The sequence below is a fragment of the Aphelocoma coerulescens genome (genome assembly GCF_041296385.1).
Source record: "Aphelocoma coerulescens isolate FSJ_1873_10779 chromosome Z unlocalized genomic scaffold, UR_Acoe_1.0 ChrZ, whole genome shotgun sequence".
Lineage (NCBI taxonomy): Eukaryota > Metazoa > Chordata > Aves > Passeriformes > Corvidae > Aphelocoma > Aphelocoma coerulescens.
In genome coordinates this window covers 29,133,697-29,158,188 of record NW_027184085.1, presented here as the reverse complement: position 1 = coordinate 29,158,188, position 24,492 = coordinate 29,133,697, and the positions used below count along the sequence as shown (strand labels likewise).

Below are 24,492 nucleotides of genomic sequence, written 5' to 3'. Positions count from 1 at the left end.
CCCATGCAGATTTATACCTGAAAAAAAAAAAAAAAGGAAAAGAAATCTTTGGGTAATCTATGAAATAAAGTTGGGTTTTTTTTGCTGGCTGAGCATTTTTCCAACACATTTAGCCACAGTAGTGTGCGCCCACGCTAAAGCTTTATGAATCCTATATTTTCTGGATCTACAGAAGTCTGCTTTTGGTGTAGATTCCAGCTTTTGCTGCTCTCTCTCTCTCTTTGCCCCTTGCACCTCCCTAGCAGTTCTCTCACTCTCCTCCTGCCCTAGTTTATTCTTTTTCTCTCTTTAGACTAAAAACAGAAAAAAACCAAAAAAAACCAAAATCTAAATTTATCAAGTTTAAAACTTATCCCAAAGTAAGATCATTGGGATATAATGAGCTTTTTTCTTTGAGAATTGTAGTAGATATCGTTGTGGAATCTAAGTTGTTTAATCACGTGTCTTCCCAGAATTCTCAGCTTTTGACCTGTCCTGTGATGTTAAATCGTCTTGTTAACTGACTTTTTGCTTGTTGTCAGCAGAACTGTGTAAATTAACCTTCTGTTAATGTAAATTAAGATTTTTTCACATGTGACATAGATGATTTAGTATATAAAGCTTTAACTGAAAACTTTGTACCAAATTATAAGGAATATAATAATATTTTTATGCTGTCTTTCTTCTCTCCGTATTTAAATCTCCAGAATCTATTGGTAAGTGCTTAGTTCTGAAGCGCACTTCACCCCCACTAATTTCCATATTCAGAATATTATGATTATTATGATTATGATAATTATTATATGATTAGTATTATTATTATTCTTAAAATGCATGGCATGCATTTTACTAACAGTCAGTGTAGTCACCAGATCCCTGTAGTGGCGCACACGCACACCTCCACAGAAATGTTGTCTTATCAGTCATAGCAACACCTAAAAGAAACAGTACACATGTATCACATAGATCTAGAATAGTAAATGCCATAATCCAGCCTAAACTACAGTGTTTGTTTTGAGATAGACTTCAGTGTATCTTCTTTTTATATATATATAGATATATATATATATTTAAATAGAATTTCCAATATTTTCCTAAAATATGTCATAAGTACAGTTTTGTAAAGTTTCCTTTAAGTATTTGAGGCATATTTGATACATATCTAACCCTATATAACCAAACGTCTAAGAACTCAGATGCTACTCTGAGAATGGCAGTGCAGCCAATTATAGCCTTTTTGCCCTTTGTGGTACAATGCAACTTGCTTTTATAACCTGATAATACTATCTAATATATTCCTGTTTTAACAGTATAGTTATTCAAGTTTCTCTTAAGACCTTATTTAATTCTGTAAATCTAATTTGATTCTTCTTCCAAAGCCCTAGCCTCCTTCTTCTCGTACTAATGCTTCTTCTTTCTAATCTTATTTGCATTCATATTATCCACCCAGGTGGTACACCAATAAGAGGTAAGAGTGCTGAACTAACGTTCACAGAATGATCTTACTCATTCTTTCTGTCTTTTCATCCCTTTCATCTTTGTCCTGTTTTTGGTTTTGTTTTGTTTTGTTTTCCTTAAGGAAAAAAACAAAACAAAACAAAAACCCACGGAAATGTCCATCATCTGATTTTATTTTTCCTTTGTCCTGTTTGGTTATGATCAGTGACTCTCATATTGTGACCTTTCTTTCTTCACATTGCCTTTTCCTTTTCCTTTTTCGTTTGTTCATTTAAAAAAAAAAAAAAAAAAAAAATTGTGATATGCTTCAAAGAAAGCATATCCAGGTCTCCTGGCCATAGCCCAGTCACAGCGTACCATTTGTCCCTCTTTTTTATTTTTCTTCTTCTTCTTCTCCTTTTTCTTCTTCTTCTTTTTCTTCTTTTTTTCTTTTTCTTCTTTTTTTTCTTCTTTTTTTTCCTTCCTCTTTTTTTTTTGTCCAACTGGAGCAAAAAAAGATCATTTTTTTTCTTCCTTAGCTGTTCTTGTCCTGGACCAAAGCCAAGATGGTCTGGAGAACAGTAGCAGACATGCAGAAGACAACATGGACTATCTTCTTTTTGTCTTATCTTTCATAAAAGGTTTTTGTTTTTGTTCTTCTTCAATCCTTTTTTTTCTTTAACTTCATAAAATTGAAAATTATGTATCCCCCCTAAAAGAATTACAGAAATGTTTTTTTCCCTTTATTGTGGTTTTGCCTTTTTTTTTTTTTTTTTTTTTGGGGTGGTTGTTGTAGTTTTCTTTTTCTTGGAATTCTCTCACCTCTGGATTTTTGGATCTTCTAATCTACAGGCTTTGGAAATGAAAGGTTACTGACTCATTATTCTTGGTGGTATGGTATTGTTGGTTTTTGATACTCTAGCAAAACTGTTCACTTCTTTTGTAATTCTTGTTTTGTATTTTTCTTGGGTTTTGTGACACCACACTGCTAATCCCACTTGTGGATTTTGTTGGGTGTCTCCGGGGGGCCCTCCTGCGGTCCTCAGCAGTGGTTGGTTGGTTCTTCCTTGTTGGCGTAGACCATGCTTTTGAACTTTTTTGTCTTCTAATTCAACTGCTCTTTGTTTTTCAGCAAACGTACTTTAAGATTGTAAGTTGTGGAAAACTGTCTTTCTTTTCTTATCAATCTGCATGTCTTAAAGGAGCTTTATTTCTTTAAAATAATATTTTGGTAATTGTAAATGACTAATACAATTTCCTTTTTTTCACTTCAAGCAGCCTTTTTGTTCTTGCTGCGCATTTTTGGCTTTCTTCGGCAGAAGATTTCTTGAAGTCTGTCCTGCTTTTTTATGAGTACCACCTTTTGTGCTACTTTTGTTACTAGATTGAAACAATGAAATAAAAATTTAAAAAATTATAATGACCCAACTACTTAATCTCTACTGTTTTATTCAAAAGCCATTCTTCCTTGAAGCAGTCTCACCCATCTTCATTTAATGGTTTAGGAAAGAGTATTGTTTAGAGAGGGTTTTATTTTTTTTGGCCAAATGCTAATTGTTTTCCTGTGCTAGCACTGATGATGTGAAAAAAATAATCTCTGTTTTTTTCATTGCATCATTTTCTGTCTGTGCACCTTAGCAAGAAAATGAATCGACGTTGAGTGGACCTTCGCATACAAGCTTTTCATATTGTTGAGAGGTGTATTGTTATGGATATAAAAAAGCCTTCTCTGACCCTCTCTTTGGCAATGTATTTTATATTCATACAGGTGCTCTCCAAATTGAACTGAGTGAAGAATCTGACCAAGGCAAATATGAGTGTGTTGCAACCAACAGTGCGGGTACACGCTATTCTGCCCCTGCCAATCTATATGTCAGAGGTAGGAATGACATAACCCTGGCATCCACTGTTCATGCAGGCTCAGGGCTAAGATACTCTCAGGATCTATACAGTTACCACTGTAATAATCAAAATGCCATGGTAAACGTGTCAATTGTAAAATGAATTTTAAACTGTAGAGAAAAGGCTTGGGGTTTATTTTATTCTTTTAAAGCACTCTTGAGTCCAGTGTATCCTGTGGGTTAAGGTTTGTAAGTATATTTATATTTTTACATTTTAACTTCTATTTTTTTCTGCATTAAGTTAAATTGTGCTTTGCATTTAATTTCTTTTGTTGGTTTTGTTTTGTTTTGCTTTTCTTTTCAAACTCCTGAAGTGACTGCTCTGTGTGCCACTAATCAGCTGAGTGTAACTCCAAGGCATTGAGGTGTATGCCTACCTGACCTCTGCTGTCTAACTGCAAAGGAAAGGCTTCTAACTTTATAACATTATGTATGCAGAGCACAACTGTATTTTCTTCTTTTCTCTTTCTTCTTAATATAGATGTATGTGTGTGTGTATATATATATATTTAGTGTAAGACTTGTGAGTGAAGTGTAGTCCTTTAGAATGATAGTGGTCAACTGGCTGTATTATTTTAAGAAATTATCTCTGTGTATGACAGGTATGACTAATAATAAAACCATTTATTCTTCTATACAGTATTAAAAATGGTTATTAATCTACTGAAATATTTTTTTTAGTTCAACTAGAATGAAGGGCTTTGTTTCAGGCAGTATTTCCTATGTCTGATTGATGTAGATTTCTGTAAAACGAAGCCTATTACATACATACATACATACATACATATGTGTGTATATATATGTGTGTGTGTGTGTCTATAGTAAAAGGGGATGGGTGGGGGAAATAGGAATGAAAACATAAACAGATGTAAACCTTACTGTAGGATGGATGACCTTACAGAAAATGCCTAGCTTGATTTTGAAATTTTTTTAGAGCTGATTTTTCTATCAACCTGGTATGTTTTCATATGGTGTTACTCTTTTGTCTAATTAAAAAAGAAAAGAAAGGTAAACCTTTCATAGTTATGACATCCATAGAAAGTTATTTGATCTTTTATTTTCTTTCTCTTCTCCTCCAACATACTGACTTTCCTGTACTGCATGAGGCATGTATACCTTTATATCCAAAGGAAAATTTCAAAATTATGCTAGCTATTGTTTCCGTTGTAGCTGTGGAAAATGCTAACTTTTCAAGATGAGGTAGGAAGGTTTAACTAGAGCAAGTAGAGATGTTCAAGTAGCAGTTGAAAGCCTTGATACGGCCTTTTTACTCTCTCTGTGTTTCCCTTGTTTTTCTCCTTTCCTCATTTCATTGTGTTCTGCATCAAACCCCCTACATCCCTCAGAGCTGCGAGAAGGTTGGTGTGTTTTTTACTTTTTACCCACCTTACAAAACTATTAATTAAACCAATAAAAAAGAATACAAATGAAATGAATGTAGCTACATTGTGGCATTTTTTAAGTTAATGTTATGTTTAAGCAGAGAATGCCCTGGTCATGGCTTTTGATGAGTGCTGGTATCTAACTGTTGTGCATGATAAGAGAGAATGAACCTGGATGCATGGCTATCTCTTTAGCTTTTAATACTAACGTCTACTAAACTTGGTCAGTGTTCCTGCTTTTTCTTCCCTTTTAATTTCTTGTTTATACTGATGCCTGCTTTTCAAGGAATGGTTTCAGTAATTGCTTTTCTAAATAGCCCACGCATGAAGACTTAACTCTCCTTTGTCTATAAGGATTTTGTTCAACACAAGAAGTTGCTCATTGCTTGCTGTTTGCTTTGTGTGGCCTCTGTGAACTGGCCGTTTATGGATTGTTTTGCTCTCTGCTTGTTCCCCTTCTGCCTGTCATTCACTCATGAGGCCATTGCAGTTAAGTCCCTCCTGAATCCATAGAAGATCATGGAAATTTAATCAAACCCAGTGGAAAGGTTTCAGATTAATATAGTTTCCTGATTTTTTTTTTTTGTTTTTAAACTCGCTCATAGTCTTATTTTACTTCTGATTTTTTGCTGAATTAAAACTGTGTTTAATGATTAGCCTCTATTAAGGCCAAATAAATACAGTTTCGAGTACACCATCCAGTGAAAGGCCTAAATACAAACATACCTCTCTCAGCTACCTCTATCGCTTCCACCTCCTACACACATGTGCACACCACTGAGAATATTTGAAGCAGGAACACTGATCTGTTATTGCCTGGTAATTTTCTCGGTGTTGTGTTTGCTTAAATATTAACTATTCTGTTAGTGGAATGTACTGCTATGTGTTTAAGGTTGCCACCCCTTGCTATCAATACAGAAATGTCTAATATTATTAATCCTTATTTTGTTTTCCCTTAACTGTGAGCATAGTGGAATCCTGAATGTTAAATATTCTGCTATTTCCCTAGTGGCCCTTCCTAGCAGTCGCTTTTTAACCACCTAAATTTAATCTAAGTTCTTTCTCCCTCAAACTCTATGCTCCTCTGAAACTCCTGTATCTGTCAACCTATCCTATTCGCATTGCTTTCAAGTTTCATTTCCTCACCCAATGTTTTCTTTTTGTGTTTTCTCTCTGCAGTTTTTACTCAGACGTTTCCCTAAGCATGATTCTCTACTGTTTCTGTCATTTGCTTGCTTGCATGATCAGATCCAGTACTTCGTACTGGCTTTGCTTAGTTTCTTTCTGTGACTCTGTCTCTCCCTCTCTCTGTCTGTCTCTCTCCATATATATATATATGTATATGTATATTTATATATATTTGTATATGTGTATACATATGTGTATATATATATTTGTATCTGTGTGCAGTTAAATATTTTTCTATGTTTGTTTCAGTGTTAGTGTGAGGTCTTGAGGCTGCATCTACTTTGAGTCTGAAAGCAAGTGAAATTGCACTTTCAATTTACTCTAGGCAGTGTGTTCCAGGACTGTGATGTGACAATGTGGCCTAGCACATTTATTCACATCAACTGGAAGCACGCAGCATTGAAGTTGGTGATCAACTCAAGCATGCTGTTGACCTTCCAGTTTTCTTCTGTGCATATATATATATATGTATGGGCATAAAAAAATGCATATATATATGTGCGCCTGTGTGTGTGCGTGCACGTGTGCGTGTATATCTTTTGCATGGTGTTTGTGTATTGTTAGTATGTAGTTAGTTACATGTGGGGCCCTAGTAGGTCTGAATCAGCCTTTGTATGAATGTGCCTAATAATATCCTCAAATAAATATAGAATAATTCACATTGTGTGCAGACAAAATTCTTCTTTAGTCTCTTATTTCTCTTATATATATTTTCTGGCAGACCGGAATAAACACTAAAATAGTAAATAGTAAATTGTGTCTGTACACTGCATGCTGTCCTTTTGCAAGACTCAGTTTCCTTTTTTGTATATGTTATTACCTTTTCTTTGTGTTTTGTTCCAGTTCGACGGGTCCCACCGAGGTTCTCTATCCCCCCCACAAACCATGAGATCATGCCTGGCGGGAGTGTAAATATCACCTGTGTTGCGGTGGGGTCACCAATGCCATATGTGAAATGGATGCTAGGAGCAGAAGATTTGACACCTGAGGATGATATGCCAATAGGGAGAAACGTCCTTGAGCTTAACGATGTCAGACAGTCTGCAAACTATACTTGCGTTGCTATGTCTACCCTTGGTGTTATAGAAGCAATAGCGCAGATAACTGTCAAAGGTATATCTCAAGCACATTTATTTGGACACAGTTCTGTCTTTTATTTCTTTCATTCCGAGCAAGTATATTGCACTGAAAGGTCTAAATGCCATTTGCCCTCTTAAATCAAGAGGGTAAATATTCCAACCAGTCACTGGCATAAGACAAAGTACAGGTTTAGAAAGCAGTCATAATCATTAATTGAATAAGTAATATTTATTAAAAATAAGTTAGTCATAATATTCCATTATTCTCCTGTGTCTAGGTCCCAGCCTTCATTTCAGTTAAAGGAATGATCTTGTAATGTTGTGTTTATTTATCAACAGCAGGAGCCTTTAAGAACCAGTCATTTGATTTTTAGAATTGCTGGGTATCCAAGTGTCATATTCACTGAGTAATTGGAAACAAGAGGTTCAAAAAATATCTGAAAATTCAGCTGTAGTTGTGAATTGTCTTTCTATAAAATTCCTTTTCTGCATATGGTTATGGATTTATTACAGAAGCCAGTATCATTAATTCATGAAAAATGAACTGTATTGAACAGCACTTCAAGATTCTCCAATAGATTTTGGAGGAAGTCATTTGACAAAAGCTTGCTCTGACAGATCACACCTTCTTTCCGTTTCATCTTCCTGTTTTGTTTTTGTTTTGCTGTTAGTTATTCTTTGTAAGCTTCATATTCTAATAAGAATAAGAGTGTCTGCTGTTACATAGAGCTAATTGTATTTTTTGTTATTTGTGTTTAGCCTTACCCAAGCCTCCTGGAACACCTGTGGTGACAGAAAGCACAGCAACTAGCATAACGTTGACTTGGGATTCTGGAAACCCTGAACCAGTTTCTTACTACATAATCCAACACAAACCCAAAAACTCCGAGGAGCCATATAAAGAAATTGATGGGGTGGCCACAACGCGTTACAGTGTGGCTGGCCTAAGCCCATATTCAGAGTATGAATTTCGGGTAGTTGCTGTAAATAACATTGGGCGAGGGCCACCCAGTGAGCCTGTGTCAACAAGAACTTCAGAGCAAGCACCTTCAAGTGCACCACGCAATGTACAGGCCCGTATGCTGAGCTCCACCACCATTCTGGTACAGTGGGAAGAGCCTGAGGAACCTAATGGGCAAATACAAGGTTACAGAGTTTATTACACCATGGACCCTGCTCAACATGTCAACAGCTGGATGAAACACAATGTGGCTGACAGCCATATTACCACTATTGGGAATCTTGTACCCCAGAAAACATACTCTGTGAAGGTTCTTGCTTTTACTTCTGTTGGGGATGGGCCACTTTCTAGTGACATTCAAGTCATCACTCAAACAGGAGGTAAGCTAGCCATGAGCAAAATTTGTGGGAATAAAGATTGAACACATGCAGACTTTTGCAGGGAGAGACTTTGAGTTGCAAAAAAGCTACCCCTCAAGGATAGCCAGTTTATTCAGGTAGTTTCTGCAGATAACCTTTTCTCAATTCCACAGTGCAAGTTATCTTTGCAGAGTGGAAATTACCCCTTCATGCTTTTTTTTTCATCAGTGTCAAGAAATTTATCTGCAGTTTAACTGAAGTCTCAGGGAGACCTTCATCCTGGAGTGACCAAATCTTATGGCTTTTCTTTGGCAGTGCTACGTGCACTAAACATCTTTGTCAGTAGTTGTTCAGAGCTTTTTTTGAGGTGTTACTTGTGGGTTTTGGTGGGTTCGTTTATGTGGCATGTAGTTCCCTTATGCTGTATCACTCTAGTGAATCCTGCTTTTGGAAATTTAAAGTGTATGTGTACTGCATGTGTATTCAACTAGTTGGTAAGACTCTGAGAACACATAAAACATGAGAGCATTAAATGCAACAAACCTTTGTGTAGGTTCAAGCAAGCATGTTTGTACACTTTAGATTTATAAGTCAAATCCAACCTGCCCCTGCAAAATGCATACCACAGGGCCACTATTATCTTGGTTTATGTGTGCACTTAAGTTGTTTTGTTTCTGTTCAAGAAGTTTTAGGTCCATGAATTAGTTTTATTAGCAAAGGACAAGCCAGCACAGTAAAAAAATTGGCAGAAAACTTTTTACAAAGTCTAAAGTGAGAAGCTCCAGTGGAGTTACACTGCACAAGGTGTTTTATTGTAGCAATAAGAAATAAAAGCTCCTTTTGTCTAGCAGTTTAGAGAAAGCTGTATGAAGTATTACCGTAGGCCAGTGATTTTCTGGAAATACATAATAGTACTTGAATTTTTAGTACAGGAAAGTTTCCTGTTACAGAATTTAGCATCCCTCAAATTCTTAAAAAACAGATCTCTAAAGTGTAACTGTAGACAGTTATATTTCATCCAGTTTTTACTTTTGCATTTTCCCAATATGCATTTAATAAAGACAGAAATTGATGTGTTGTCCTTGAATCTTCCTAGGTGTTGTGTTGCACAAAGATCTAGGTGTTACCTTTTGCAGTATCTCAGCCAAGAAGTTATAAAATTTTTAGATCTTACAGTGGTAGATTAAAATGTGTCTGTGTGCACATGCAAATGTAACTATATACACTATAGTTTAATTTTGGCATTTGGAACCTTTTTCAGAGAACTAGTTTTTATATTGACATCTGACTTCTGATTGAATCCATATGCATGAAGCCTTTCAAGAGGAAGGTTTAGTGAGCTCCTTCTCTGTGTTTTACTCACAACTGTAAACCTCTTAGATTAGCAAGTGTCTGACAGTGGCTTCCCCAGTGAAGGATGAAGGAATCGAAATAATGAGCACTGAGGCTCAGCTGAACTGGCCCAAGTTACATTACTTTCTGAGGTCACCTCAGAGAAGTAAGCGTGCCCATCTGTTTCCGATTACTGTTGCAATCTGAAGAAATTACAACAAAATTAATAGTGCTGGAGGGTTTCTCGATACGTGATTTCAGGTTCATAATGGAGTTGACTTGACGATGTTTAATTGTGACTATGTTAAAAAAAATTGAGAGAAAACAAAGAATGGGGCATACAGGAGGTATATTTAGGCACTGATACTTTTACTTGGAATACACATGTTTTCAGTCATAAAAGAGAGAAAAACTAAGAAAGTCTAGTGAAGTTGTCCATTTCAGGGTATGGTTAAAAACTAGGATTTCCCCATCTTTCTATCCGGTAGTTTCTCTTCAGTGAACATCACAGAAAAAAAAGCCCTCCTTGCCCTTCTCTTCCAGATTTGCTTTAATTTAAATCTGAATATGATTGTTTTAGTTTAACTCTCTTAAAATTAAACACATTCCAAATACTAAAACTAATAAAAAGTGCCATTTAGGAGCAGGAAAAATGAATTTAATGGAAACATTTTACAAGAGTTAGAATAGGAATGGGATGCTGATCACATTTGGTTGATATTTTTTTTTTTTAACAAATAAGCCTGCCAAGATGTATTATGTATAGCTTAACCCTTACTTTGGGGATATTGCAGCATATATAAAACAAAATCTTGCTGACATCTGTGACTTACAAGTTCTGTTTAGATGCTTCAAAGCTTTCTTACCTTGAGAGTATTCTGATCTTTGGAGAGAGATTATAAAAATGAATTACTTGTTCTTAAAAAAACTGTTCAGAGGAATTTTTGTTTTCTCAGTATAGCAGAATTGTTAAATTGAAATGGGTGTATGAGTGGCTTCTTACTTTGCAGGTCAGCTGAAACTCTGCTGGTAGTGAAACTTAGATTTTTAATTAAAATGTTGCAGTTGTTTTCAGCGGTGTTTTCTTAATGATAAAAACACACCATTTTAACAAATTCTATAATCAGAAAAGAGCTGTGGAGATGAGCCTTTTGAATAAAAGGAGATCAATTCCAAAAGTTAAGAAAGTCTTTATTCTGCATTTTTGGGCCAAAGGAATAGTTTCTGTTGAGGATGGAGTCAGAACTGGTCTATTATGTAGGTTAATTGACCTACCAAATTTTAGAATAAAGAAATACTGATATAAGTTTTGCTTTTTTTTTTTTATTTTTTTTATTATTTTTTTTGTTCTGAGCTTAGGTAGGAAGACAGCAGAGAGATACACAAGGTCTATTGGATAGTGGATTATTGGAGAAAGAGAGAGAGAAAAAAATGAATAAATATTCAGGGGAGTGAATGTGTCCTGTAAGCATATGCTTCTTTAGAAAAATCTTAAAATACAAACCACATTGTTAGTTTTAAATGAAGGATTCTCCATGATTTGAAAACTGAGGTTTACTACAGTTACAAAAGGCTAATATTTTGAACATAGGAAAAAGGACAGTAATGAGAAGGTTAAGTATCTGACTCACGGGGCATATAAATGGAGCCTTAGATTAAACAAAACTAATGTTTCTGGAGTTCTTAATTGTGAAAAAAAATTAGAAGCTCAGAGACAGAGTTGGTAGCAAGAGAGTACTGTTCTGTGTTGTAGCAAGGTAGCTAATTTATGTGATATTTAAACTTTTTCGTGAACGCGTGAATGGGGAAACCTGATGTGTCTGAAACACCACATTCCTAGCCTAGTGTCTTTGTGAAGCATTTAAGGAAATGGACTTCCACATGAGATGAGTTGAGAGCATGTAGCTAGAAAGTCAGCTCAAAGCAAGAAAGCTGGTGGAAGAATCACGGAATATTTAGGGTTGAAAGGTACCTCTGGAGATCATCCAGTCCAACTCCTCTGCCAAGGCAGGGTCACCCAGAGCAGGTGACAAAGGAACACGTCCAGGTGGGTTTTGAATGTTTCCAGAGAGGGGAGCTCCACAACCTCCCTGGGCAGCCTGTTCCAGTGTTCTGCCACCCTCAATATAAAGACTTTCTTCCTCAGGTTGAGTTCAAATTCTTGTGGTTTAGTTTGTGGCCGCTGCTATTCATCCAGTCCCTGGGCACCATTGAAAAGAGTCTAACACCATCCTTGTGGCACCCACCTTTGAGATACTTATATGTACTGATGCTGAGATGGGGTACAGGATAGCTTTTTAACTGACTTAAATTTTAAAATTTCCTGCAAGCGATATTTCTGGTCAGGTAGGAAGGACTGTTTCAGCTTTTAGGTAACTCCCCTACTCTCAATGCCCAGGTAACTTTTGTTAAGTGTCCTAGTCTCTATCTTACTTCATTTAAATGCTAATGAGTGATGAGTTCAATACTGAGGATCTTACCTTCACACAGTGATAATTTATCTCTTCACTGCATTCTCTAGTCATTCAGACAAGACTAGGTGGACTCTGTCTTTAAGACTGACCAGCATGTTTATTTTGTTCTCTGGGCTCCCACTATGTCAGTTTGGGATATTATTTGAAGAAAGCAATTTATGGATTTCTGATTACTTTTCACATAATATGCTATGCAGTTTTTAAATCTAAATTGTATAGTAGTTAATTATTTTGAGTACTGTGATTCTTTCTTTGGTACTGTAAAGCTGCAAGCCTCAGCTATCTTCAGACATTTGAAGAGGTTATTTCAGTTGTAGCAGAGAGACAGAGCATAATGCACATATTACCTATTTTATTTTGTATGTTACCCATTTTATTTTTTAATTGTATTCTATTAGGACTTGTTATTTCAAAAAATACATGTATTGTTACTCTGGAGCACAGTAGCTCTTCAGTTGTAAGAGCTCCTCCATAGAGTTTCATGTTTCTTTCAGAGAAATCAGAAGCATAAACTCTTGGTCCCTTTAGGTTGCCTACTGATTGTAAATTCTTTTGCTGAATCTATTGTCCTTTGCAAAGCTGATTTCTTATTGGACTCACTGAGTTTTATTCGAGGTATGGACTTCACCCTAGCAATGCTGTGGGGCACTTTCTATCCTGGAGACTCTCCTCTTTGTTCATTATCACTTGCAAACCCAGCATGGTCCTGGAGTAATTTTCTGGTTACCTCAGCCAGCTGAGGAGCTATGCAGGGAACTAAAGTGCCCTTCTGAGGTCCTATTTTGTGATCCTGTTCCAGCACTTTAATCTGGGATGGAGATAGAACCACATAGGCAGGACAAAGTCCAGCAGTCTGTGTTTGTCCCTGGTTATCCAGCAATAAACATGGAGCACTGGGAAAGGGAAAATGTAGAATTTGCTGTGAAGTTTTGGAAAAAGTAGTTGTGGACTTTGTTCTTTGTTTTGTTATTGCATTGTAGTCTTTCGTTGTGTGTACTAGAGGAGATAGACTCGGAGGACACAGAAGTTAGGGGTTTTACTGTACTTTTGTAGAGCATATTGCCCTCAAAGCAGAAAAGACAGTATTGAGAGAATGTTCATGCAAAACCATCCCATTTAGTGATCTGCCCATGTACAGCACTAACAGGGTGTTAGATTTGACATGTGAGATTAAAAACACTGCAGTAAGAGTATAAAGTCCACTTGCATACACTTTGCAGTTTCTCTAGGGTTTTTTCTCTCTCTGAAGACCAGTAGCTTCTGTCAGCTCCAGTTTGGCTTAGCTCCCACATGCCATTGAAGATTTTTTTGAACAGATGTTATGCATTCTAGGCATAACTCCTCAACAGTTTAAAAGTTAATTGTTCCACTTCCTTATCTGGTACTTTCCTTTGGCTTAAGTACTAAGTTCCATACTGGAGTTTATAAGCAATAAAGTGTCTTCAGTTTCTGTTATTTTGGTTTTGTTTTCTTTCTTCTTCATCTTCTTATGTCTGTTTGGGGTGATGCAGATCTCCCTGTCACGTTTTTCTTCTGTCAGTGTTTTCAGCATCAGAGTTGGCTAACTGTGGTTAAAAAGATGTGAGGGGAGACTAGATTTTGAAGCAAGATATATTTTGACAAACAGCATTTAGAAAAGTCCGATTAGCCATCAACTTGTCTTAGAAAATGATTGAGAATTGCAGACATAAGATTACAAAGGGTTTGGGTTTTCTTAAAAGGAATGCTTGGAGAATGAGAGTCTTAAAACATGCAGAGAGACAGGAAATACTCTTAGTTCTCCATCTGCTGCCATATTTATCATAACAGATGGTACCAGCATTCATATGAGTCACTTGACTGATCCTTTTCTATTACTGCCTGGCTGTGTTCTACAATTCATGTATCCATACATTAAGTACTGATGATAGCATCACAGGACAATTCAGGCTGGCAGGATGATTATCTGGGGAGGTGTCCAGCCACAGCCACTGCCCAGAGCAGGCTCAGCTCTGGGGTCAGACTGAGCTTCTTAGGGCTTCACCTGTTTGAGGTGTAAAACCCCCCAGGGCTAGTATGGTCCAACCTCCCTGGGCCCTGGCTGCATTTCTGGGTTGTCCTGAGCCTCTCATATTTCAGCTTGTGCCATTGCCTCTCCTCTGCCACACTCTGTGAAGAGCCTGGCTGCATCTCTTACATCACTTCTGTCACTTCTGGGAGCGCTGTTGAGAGCCATGCCTTCTCCCAGCTGAACCATTCCCAGCACTGCAGCCTCTCCTTGCAAAATTAGAATCTGTCAAAAATACTTCATTGATGTTTCCTGTAATGGCTCTCCATGCTTTGGGATCATTTCCCCTTTGCACTTTGCAGGACCCTGGCAATGGTCTCAAAAGACCAGACACCTTTTAGAAAGACACCTAATTAGTCCTATCCCTTTTTTATTCCTGTAAAATAATTGGTCTCCTGTTACTCTCACTCATTCAAAAAAAAAAAAAAAAAAGGGAATGGAAAGGAATGATAGAGACTTCCAATGTCCACCCAGGAGCTTGAATATGCATCTCATGTAGAAAGGTTCTGTCTGTTGAAAATTAGATACCAAATCTGTACCAGAATACACAAGGGTAGTGTTCTCCTCAAATTGATATTCTGTAGAATTCTGGGGAAGATAAAAGTCAAAATACCAAATTATTTTAACAGTTTGCTCTCTGGAGTTCTTAGGTCTTTTACTGTGCTAAAGAAACATACTTGTAATCCTGTAATAGAATTCTTCCCTGATAAATGTTTGTGAAACCATCATTATTGTCATATCCTACTTCTCACACCTGTTTCTCAGTATGTGCTAAGAAGTACATCTTTTTATTTTTCCCCTGAAAAAATGAGAGCATATCACATTTTACTCTTGAACAGCTAGAAGTGCTGTGGAAAACTGTTTCATGCCTTATCAACCGCACTATTAACTGAAAGTAATGTTTTAGAACTTGGGTGCCAAAACCATTGTACGCAATCCAATGATATAGTTATGTTTTGCTGTCTTTTCCCAGTCAACCTTATTATTTGCTTTACATTTGAAGAAGTAAATGAGGATAACATTTAGTGTGGATAATTTCTGTGACTACCGCACAAGATATAACAGAATGTTCTTGACTAGTGCAATCAAAATTGCATTTTGCTTCTTGCAATTAGAAAGTGTTGTCACTAGAAATTCAACTATAGTCTTAAAAATACCAGTCATTAAAGGCTGGAAATATATCACTTAATGAGAAATTAACTGAATATCTCTTCACTAGGTTATAACTTCCTCAGGTTACACAAGCTGGCTATTTTATGTGGGTGTCTTCTTAAAGACCAGGATGTGTTTACTATCTTTTATTTATGAGCTGAGCAAAAATATTTCCTACCTGGAAATGCATGTAATAGTTTTAACACTTTATTCTAGGCTATTTCAGCTAATCATATGTTCTACTAGCTTTTCCTCATAAACACACAAATACATAGATGTATATATTTGCCATTTCACACATAGGTTATTAGATTGCTGGTATTCAACACCAGGCATCTCTCCAATTGCATTTCAGTTCTGTTTGCATTATTTACACTGCAAAAACATTTATTTGAAGTCCTTCATAATTTTTAACATGTGAATTAAGTGTATCACTATTCTTTTTCTGTGCTCAGATAAATTTATTCCATAGTACTGTGAATCAATTTGTTTAAGTTCAGTAAGATGCAGGTAATATTCCATGCCATATTCAGATAACATTTTAAAAGTTTTGAAAATATTGAAGTATCCAAATAAAACTCAAAACTCAAACTGCTCAATTTTTTCTTTAGTGCCTGGTCAACCATTGAACTTCAAAGCAGAACCTGAGTCTGAAACAAGCATATTGCTTTCCTGGACACCTCCACGCTCTGATACCATTTCTAGCTATGAACTGGTTTACAAAGACGGGGAGCATGGGGAGGAAGTAAGTGGCAAGATTGTACATCTTTTTAATGATCTTTAGTAAGTTGGACATAAAATGCAGCCATGGTTTAAATTTCATGGTTAGTAATTTGCTTTAGTAGAAATGCCTTGATATTTAGGTTTATTAAGCCTAGCAGTTAGCCTAGTGACAGACTGAAAGTCTGTAAACAGCAGAAAATGCTGTCAGTGGTTACCAGCCAGTGGAATTTTGCTGTAGATGGCAATGAATCCTTCACAGAAATTCCATCCAGTTTCAGACATTGATTATGTCTCTCTGAGCCTGTTCCTCTGTAAAGGCTTGGGAGCAAAAATGTTTGGCGGCATTTTATGGACCCGTTAAGCCTGTTTTGAACTTGTACTTGAACTTTGAAATCTATTTTCAGCCTTAGATAATTTTTTTTTCTCTGTGCCATTGTGTAAGAATTCCTGAGATTTTCTAATCTTTCAATAATAATTGGGAAGAAAACAGGAGGTTCTTTCTAAAGACTAAAACCTGCAACAGACCTTTCCTGTACCATTATTTCATAAAGAATTTTCAGTTTGTGGGCCTCTATTGTGTTTGTAGGATAACTTTAGAATAAACTGCTCCTCTGGTAGGGAATATATGGTATTACCAGGTGTCACAGGGAAAAGAAAGAAGCCAGGAGTCTCAGATGGCAACAGGAAAGTGTCAGCCTCATTGGTTTCTCCTGCATCTTCAAGTCATTGCTGATACTAAAACTGAGCTTATGTTTATGGCAGCTTCACACATACACTGTGAATTCAAAAGCTTATTTTGTGGAAGGGGGCCACATCTGTATTTCACTTCCAAATAGGATGCAGGACGCTGCTTAATAAGCTACCCTGGAAGAATTTGGTTTTAATAATTTGAACACAAATTTAACTAGAAGATTAAACCCAAGATTACTTACACTATAAAATCACTGTTGTAAAAGATAGCTATAGGTGAGGCTTTGCTTATGTGGTATTGTCTTAAAACACTTTCATACTTTGTATATAGCTATTTGTTCCTCAGTCAAGCTGTGTTTGTGGCTCTGAGTTTTACCCGTTAAACTGTTGACTTTAAAAAACAGTTTCTTAATGTGTGTTTGTCAAAAGTAATGTATTCTGGTTTTGGTTTTGTTTAGTTTGGTTTTGTTGTGCTTTATTTTCTTGAACTTAAGTTTTTTTCTATGGTTTTAACAGAGTATAAAATCATTCCTTGTATAGGCAATATATGGGATTCAGGGTCTCTGAATACCAATCAAGACACTCTCTTATTATCTGTCTATAGCAACGGGTTTCCACTGAACCTACCACATCGTATCGCCTGCAAGGCTTAAGGCCAAACAGCCTGTACTTGTTCCGCCTAGCTGCACGGTCTCCCCAAGGCCTGGGTGCTTCAACAGCAGAAATCTCTGCGAGAACAATGCAGTCAAGTAGGTGTCTTTCCTTGAAATACTTACTCCCTTTGCCTGTGTTTCTTAAGGAGATTAGCAGAGTAGCTCAGGGAGGTAGCAACAGAGAAAAAAGCAAAATATTCATGTTGCTTGATACAGCAAAAGAATGCTTAAAATGTGTATTTTTGAGGTATATTGTGATCAGCTTAATATATGAGGGGTTTTTAAATAGCTTCAAAAAACAACCTATGTAAACCAGTGTCTACGGAGGCAATATAATGTTGGCATAATAAAATTTTATCTTATAATAAGCTAAAATGTTGTATCGTGCAATAGGTGTACATTAATAACAGTCCTTAACCAATAAAATTCCACCTCCCCAGTCTGCACACTTCCTAGGTTGTTTCTGCAGCATCTCCCTGAAGTGCAAAGATTTGTAGAGTGAATCAGGTTGAATATTTCAGACTATACCAGATATTTCTTAACAAGTCTGGTTGTGCCTTCTCTCAGAGGATATATTTCTAAATTTGGCCAAACTGGAACATGTAGTATCTCATCATTCTGATTTTGTTCAATTTTCTTAATCTGGGCTTTTTATGATCAATCATTTTCCACCTGGAGAAGAACAGCTTTCTCACTGGACGCTTATGGAAACAGTATCATGAAACTCATCATATTTGCCAGCAAATGAGATGTAAAAAATTGTCAGGGACTTACATATACACCTTAAAACATTTAAATTAAGACTTAACTAAAACAATCAGCTATTCAGCAATGATGTCCAGAAGCATTATTCTTGCCTCATAAGTTATGCTTTCCTGACAGTTTGCATTACAATGTATCATTTTAAAACTTAGTACAGTTCTATTTGTATTTGTTTTAAATTAAATTGCCTGTTCTTAAAGTAAGATTTTTCAAAACAGAAAATTCAGTTTCTCGGTTGACATGAGTCTTTTTAGTTTGCACTCATGACATGTGATTACACAGTCCTTCCTTGTTAGTGTTATATATTAATATCAATTAGTGTGACTGGAGACACAGTGCTGCTCATCTTTAAGCAAAGCTAAATATGTTTCTGACGCATTTCTAAGGCACTTGGAATAAGCATAAAAACACTTCTATAACACAAGGTTAGTTTTAGAGATAGTGGCAAGGCAACTTTTCAGTTTAGTAATTCAGAATGAATAAATTGATTAAGAAATATGTATTTATTTATTCTGGGAGCCATTTCGGCTATTTAGAATGCTGATTATCTGATATTGGGTGAAGATTGCTTAGACTGCATGCAAAGCAAACATCTAGGGGCCAAGGCTGCATTTTCCATATGTAAGCATAATGCCATTTCTTCTTGAAGACTATGTTATGTTTTTCTCAGCCTTGTGTCTTCACATAGTAGCAAAGTCCAGTTGATTTTTTTTGGCAAAAAATGTGCAATTAAGAAAAATGTAAATGCCTTAATAAACCTGGTTAAAGTAGCCTTCAAATTACCCTTAGTTATGTAAGTGCAATATTTTGCATTTTCAGAGTGCAGTGGATTAAAAACTAATAAACTTGTGTGATTTTGTTAGTGATAATCACCGGAATGTGCTACTGCCTTTCATCTTGGTGTCAGAGAAAGATGCTGCAGGGATTTATTTCATTTTTTAAGACCCTTAAGGGACATTTTACGTGTATTTTACTTCCTGCACAAGTTAATGGTAGAAGGGGATCCATTTGTTTTGAATACTTGATTACTGAATTAGTCTATAAAAACAACTTCGAATGTGGTAATTCTCATGTGTTCTCCCATCCACCTCCTCTAGTTCATCGAAATACTAGTAAATTCCCTCCTGTCTTCCCTTTGGAAGAGCAGTGTACCACACTGAGTAAAAAGCCATTGGTCTCTGTAGAAAGAACTGTAGGGAACTGAAAGATACATGTGTAAATGCAGTAGGTCACAGCAGGGTCCTAGACCTTCTCTGTTGTTTTAATTTTGTTTGATGTGACTATTATAAGTATGTATAAGTATCCGTTTGTTTCTTTTTTCCCTTAAGAACTGGGAAGAAAAGGTGGAGAGGGGGATATAAAGGGCGATAAAGGTCTTGCACACAAAATTTATGTTTTTCTTACAAGGCAGGAGGCAGAAACAGGAAAGGAGTTCTCATCTCCTTCTGCTAGTGAGTTTGAATTACGGCTCCTTTTTTTGGTGCTCTAAACGATCTGCTAATAAGGATATATTTTGCTAAGTCAAAGTGCATTTGAGCACATAAACACATACCTAAATTTCAGTACTTGATTTGCCTCACTGAAAGCAGTGGAATGACATACATGCTTAAATGCTCTGAAGCTTGGAAAAGGTAAATATGCTAACATACTCCTTTGAGAACAAATGAGTAAAGATGAGCATTTCTGCTCTGGAAGATTGGTGATGGTGACAGGACATGAAACAAATGAGTTTCTTCAGAAACTCTCATTCTGATGTGCTGAGCTTGTAAACTCTCTTTGTAAAATGAATTCTTTACAAGTTGTTTGGGGTAGATTTTTTTTCTTCTATAGAAGTAATAGACATTTTTGGTAGGATTAATTGTTTGCTAGCAAAGGTGTCTCCAAGAGGAGTTAAAAAAATAAAACTGACAGCTGATCTAGGGTAAGTACAAGTTACAGTCAGAATCAACAAGCCTGTCACTTTTTTCTGGTAGGTAAATCTTTGACTAAGACTTTATTCATCTTCTATGGACTGCATGCTCTAGTATGTTAGCTACAATAAATGTTTCAGTAATGTTTCAGCTTTAAATTTAAATGTAATTTATGGTTGACTTGTGTCAGGCAGACTCATTTAAAAAAAAACACTAATTTGTTTATGAGAGTGGAAAGGCTGAAAAAATGGCAACCTGTGGAGCAATTTCTAGCAATTACTGCAAGTTTTTAGGAGTTCTGTTAAAAGATATTTTCTTTCTTAAGGAAAGTAAAGCCACTTGAACGGGATATGTCCAAATTTGTAAGTAAATACATGTCATGTGTTTTTTAAAATATTATAGCTTGCACTAATTGCAAGGATTATAAAGATAGATCAGTAGTCATAGAAGTGTCACGTTTTTGTTTTATTTCAAGAAGAATTTTAATTACAGGTAGGTAATATTATTTTGAGGCTTCATTTTCATATATTTCCCCTACATCCTTTTTCACCATTTAGTTGGTCTATTCATTTTCAGTTTCCTCATGTTAATAAGCCAAGGTGCATATGATTATCTGATGTTTTGCTTTTTTGAGTTTCTACTTTTTTTTGTTTATTTATTATTTTCATTTGGTTCTCTTTTATTTATTTTTATTTTTTCTTTTGTTCATTTTTTTCAATCACTTCTATCCTTCCACTCAAATCCTCCTTTAACCCACTACTGAAATTAGAGCCATCAGCTCCTCCTCAAGACATTAGTTGCACAAGCCCCAGCTCCACTAGCATTTTGGTAAGTTGGAAACCTCCACCGGTGGAAAAACAGAATGGCATTATCACTGCATACTCCATCAAGTACATTGGGATTGATGGAGAAGATGTCAAGCCCCATGAAATTTTGGGAATTTCCTCGGACAGTACCCAGTACCTTTTGGAACAGCTGCAAAAATGGACTGAGTACCGGATCTCTGTGACTGCTCACACTGATGTTGGACCTGGCCCAGAGAGCTTAGCAGTATTGATTCGGACAGATGAAGATGGTATGTTGCCTCCACTACATCAGTTTGCACCTCTATGACTCTGTCATCTGCTGTCTTTTGTATAGGCTAACAGTAATTTTTCCTGCTCCTCTTTTTTTCCCAAATATAACCAGATACTATCGCCCTTTGAGCTTTTTAATCAAAGACTGTTCTTTCTACACCATTTTTCTATTTGGTATTTTTGTAGTTTTTTATCAGAAAATATTTTTTTTTGCAAGTGACATGAATCTGCTGCTCCTTTTAGCCATACATATCCTTCTTGCTCCTCCTTTAATGTAAAAATAACTCTTAGGGAAAACACTTTCTGCCTTTTCCTTGATATTACAGTCATTGTCATTTTTAAACAGTTATGTCTATAAACTTTTTTTCCAGTCTTGGTTTTTTGGTTCTTTGTTTGTTTTTTTTTTTAACTGCTTTCTTCTTCCATATTGTGCTTTTTGATTTGAGGGTTTTTTTGGGTTGTGGTTTTTTTGGTTGGCTTTTTTTTTTTTTAGCTTTGTTTTTTGATCTTGGAAAAACTGATGCTCCACACATTTTCTTTTCTTCCATTCTTGAAAGTGACAGAAGACAGCCTTGTTATCAGCCTCCTTTTTATCCTGAGGAATAAACCAAACCAAAATAAAACATAGAACTTGACAAACAAAAACAAAAGGAAACTTTTTAAAAATCTTTTTTGGTTTTGTTATTATTACAATATTATTATTTCAATGATTAAAGTATCTCTTTGTACTACAATGCTTTGAATCTCAAAGCATCTTCCTTGGCTTTTGTACATTTTTACATGTTTTTCTATTTCTCTAATACTCCTTTTTCTTCCATTTTTTGCATCAGTCATGTTTTTTGATCTTATCACTGAAAGGTAGAGCAGATTGGTTAAGCATTTTCATTTGCTGAATGATTTGTGTTCTTCAAAGACAACATAGTGAGTCTGCCCTTTTTTTAAAAAAAAACGAAAGACATGGGTGGGACAGTTGCCTGTAATTCTCTTCTGTCCAATGATGTTGTTCCAGTTCCTAGTGGTCCTCCTCGCAAAGTCGAGGTAGAGGCTGTCAACTCTACTGCTGTTAAAGTCTCATGGCGCTCGCCTGTGCCCAATAAGCAGCACGGTCAGATACGAGGATACCAGGTCCATTACGTGAGGATGGAAAATGGAGAGCCAAAGGGTCAGCCCATGCTAAAGGACATCATGCTGGCAGATGCACAGGTAATTGGGGCACTCTGTTCTTTTCTAGGTCACAGTGAAAGCATTTCATTTACCAAAGAGCAATCCAGGACTACTCTTTGTTGTTTAGGGGGTTTTTTTCTTTCTATTTATCAGTCAACCAGCTTGAATTTTTTGTCTCTACTTTAAAAACTTTTTTTCAGAACACTTGCATTTAAAGGTTCTTGGACCAAAACTAGACCCTCTCTTCTCTATTGGTCTGCACCTAAATGCTAGGCTATGTCATTCTTCTGATTCCCTTAAACCTAGAGACTTCACCCTGTACCTGTACTCTAAAGTTCTAAAGCATCTGGGTGAACTGATCCAGGTCACAGTCAGAGTAGTAAACTGTGCACAGCCTGATCCACCCATCTCCTGTTTCATTGTTTCAGTGGAGAGCCTAGAATAATCAGAAGCCTGTGTTAGCCTGTTATTACACTGTTTCTGTGATTAGCTTGTATGCACCTCACGACACATTTCACAAGAAATTAATGTTTCTAATGTAACTGTAGAAACCACCAAGGTACTACAGTTTTTATTATTCATATCAAGAACTTTATTAAAATGAGCAACTTAGTTTGAATAGGTATGTGGTTATTTATATTGCAAATTTTCCCATCTGTTTTATAAACTATGAGATTATGAGAGGATGAAAACATTGGGTTTAAAAAGCTTCTCAAACTAGGATTTTACTGATTGAGAGATACCAGAACTCTGTAAAACTTAAGATTTAAAGCTCCTGACACTGAAGGAGTCATCCTATGGGAAACTATTATCCATTACATGTCTCACTGCTTCACTGCGAGCTCACAGCTTATGACTAGATTGACTGGAAATAAAAAGAAATTATCAATCTAAATCAAAGAGTAAAATATGCTTCATAAGCATTTTATGTGTGTAAACAAATGGGGGGGGTTGCCTTTTTTTTTTTTTCCCTTTCCAGTCTTAGTTCTAAATTTCAGCTTTGCAAAGACATTTTTGGTCTCCTACACCTGCATTTTGCTCATGACCCTATTTGCAAAATCCTGTCTCTGTTTCTGGAGGACTTTGCTGCAGTTTTACCTGCCAGTACTTACTTTCCTATTTTGGAAAACATGGTGTTCTTACTGCTTAAATTCAGTGGAGACAAAGATGAAAGTACACCAGGAAGTAGGAAGGGAAAAGGAAAAGGGAAAGGAGATGGAAAAGGACATGCTAGTGTGCTTTGGTTCTCTTCTTTCACAAATTTTTACTTTCAGCATCTCACTGGTAGTGGATTAAAATGATTTTAAACACTAGAAGGTCAGCTACTGGAGACTAGGTGAGTTATTAGAGTCCAACTATCATAAAGGAAAAAGTTGTATTTCTTCTTCTGTCAAGTTTAGCTTTGACCTGCCCACTTGCCATTGTTTCACCCAGGATAGTCAGCTCCTTTCTCTTCCCACCACTCCTTCCTGCCTATTGTACTTCTGTGATACATGTGATCAAGGCTTCTGCAGGTATAAAGTCCTTGATGGCAAAATATCAGTGTGGTTTCAAGACTTAATGCATTGAATTAGTTTAGGAAGCATATAGACTGGTAACATGATTAAATAAACCAGGTAGCCTTTAATTCTGCCTTGGTAACTTTTAATAAAAACTGTTATAAGAGAGTACTATGTGGTACAAGAGAATTCATTACTTCTTTTATTTGTCAATGAAAGACAAATAGCTGGATTTTAGGGAAAGCAGAAATGGAATTAAAAATACCTGGCCTGATTTCATTAACCAAATTTCATGTGATTCTACATGAATAATTCAAACTGTACATGGCTTTTTCAGACATCTTTCATATTTATTTTACTATTAAGAAGAAAACTTTATCTCAACCAGGCTACAAATCTCCTTATTTCTTTTGTTTTTCCTTTCAACTTCCTTTACTGTAAATTAGTGGGAATATGATGATACTACTGAACATGTAAGTACTTTTTGACTGGGCAGAAAAACATTGTGTGTTTGTTTTGGGATATTTTGTCTTGCTTGTTGGCTTGTAGCACTGTATGGGGTTTTTTTGTTTTGGTGCTTTCTTTGGGTTTGTTTTTGGTTTTGTTTTGCAGGGTGTTTTTTTTGTCATTTGCACAAATGCATGCTCCTAACATCAAAGGTTCTCTCTTATGACACCTTGTTGCTGTGTGGGTTTGGTTTTTTTTTTTTTTTATTTTCCCAGGG

General features: G+C 36.2%; 1 protein-coding gene across 1 annotated transcript in view; it reads left to right on the top strand.

The window, feature by feature from the left end:
- PTPRD (protein tyrosine phosphatase receptor type D) overlaps window positions 1-24,492 on the top strand; it is a 568,740-nt gene that overhangs the window by 424,861 nt on the left and 119,387 nt on the right. The window contains exons 7-13 of the mRNA XM_069001512.1: window positions 3,185-3,295; window positions 6,731-7,000; window positions 7,726-8,307; window positions 15,903-16,036; window positions 17,309-17,453; window positions 20,799-21,104; window positions 22,115-22,308. Of these exons, the coding sequence (XP_068857613.1) occupies window positions 3,185-3,295; window positions 6,731-7,000; window positions 7,726-8,307; window positions 15,903-16,036; window positions 17,309-17,453; window positions 20,799-21,104; window positions 22,115-22,308 (1,742 nt within the window). The remainder of the gene's footprint in view (window positions 1-3,184; window positions 3,296-6,730; window positions 7,001-7,725; window positions 8,308-15,902; window positions 16,037-17,308; window positions 17,454-20,798; window positions 21,105-22,114; window positions 22,309-24,492) is intronic.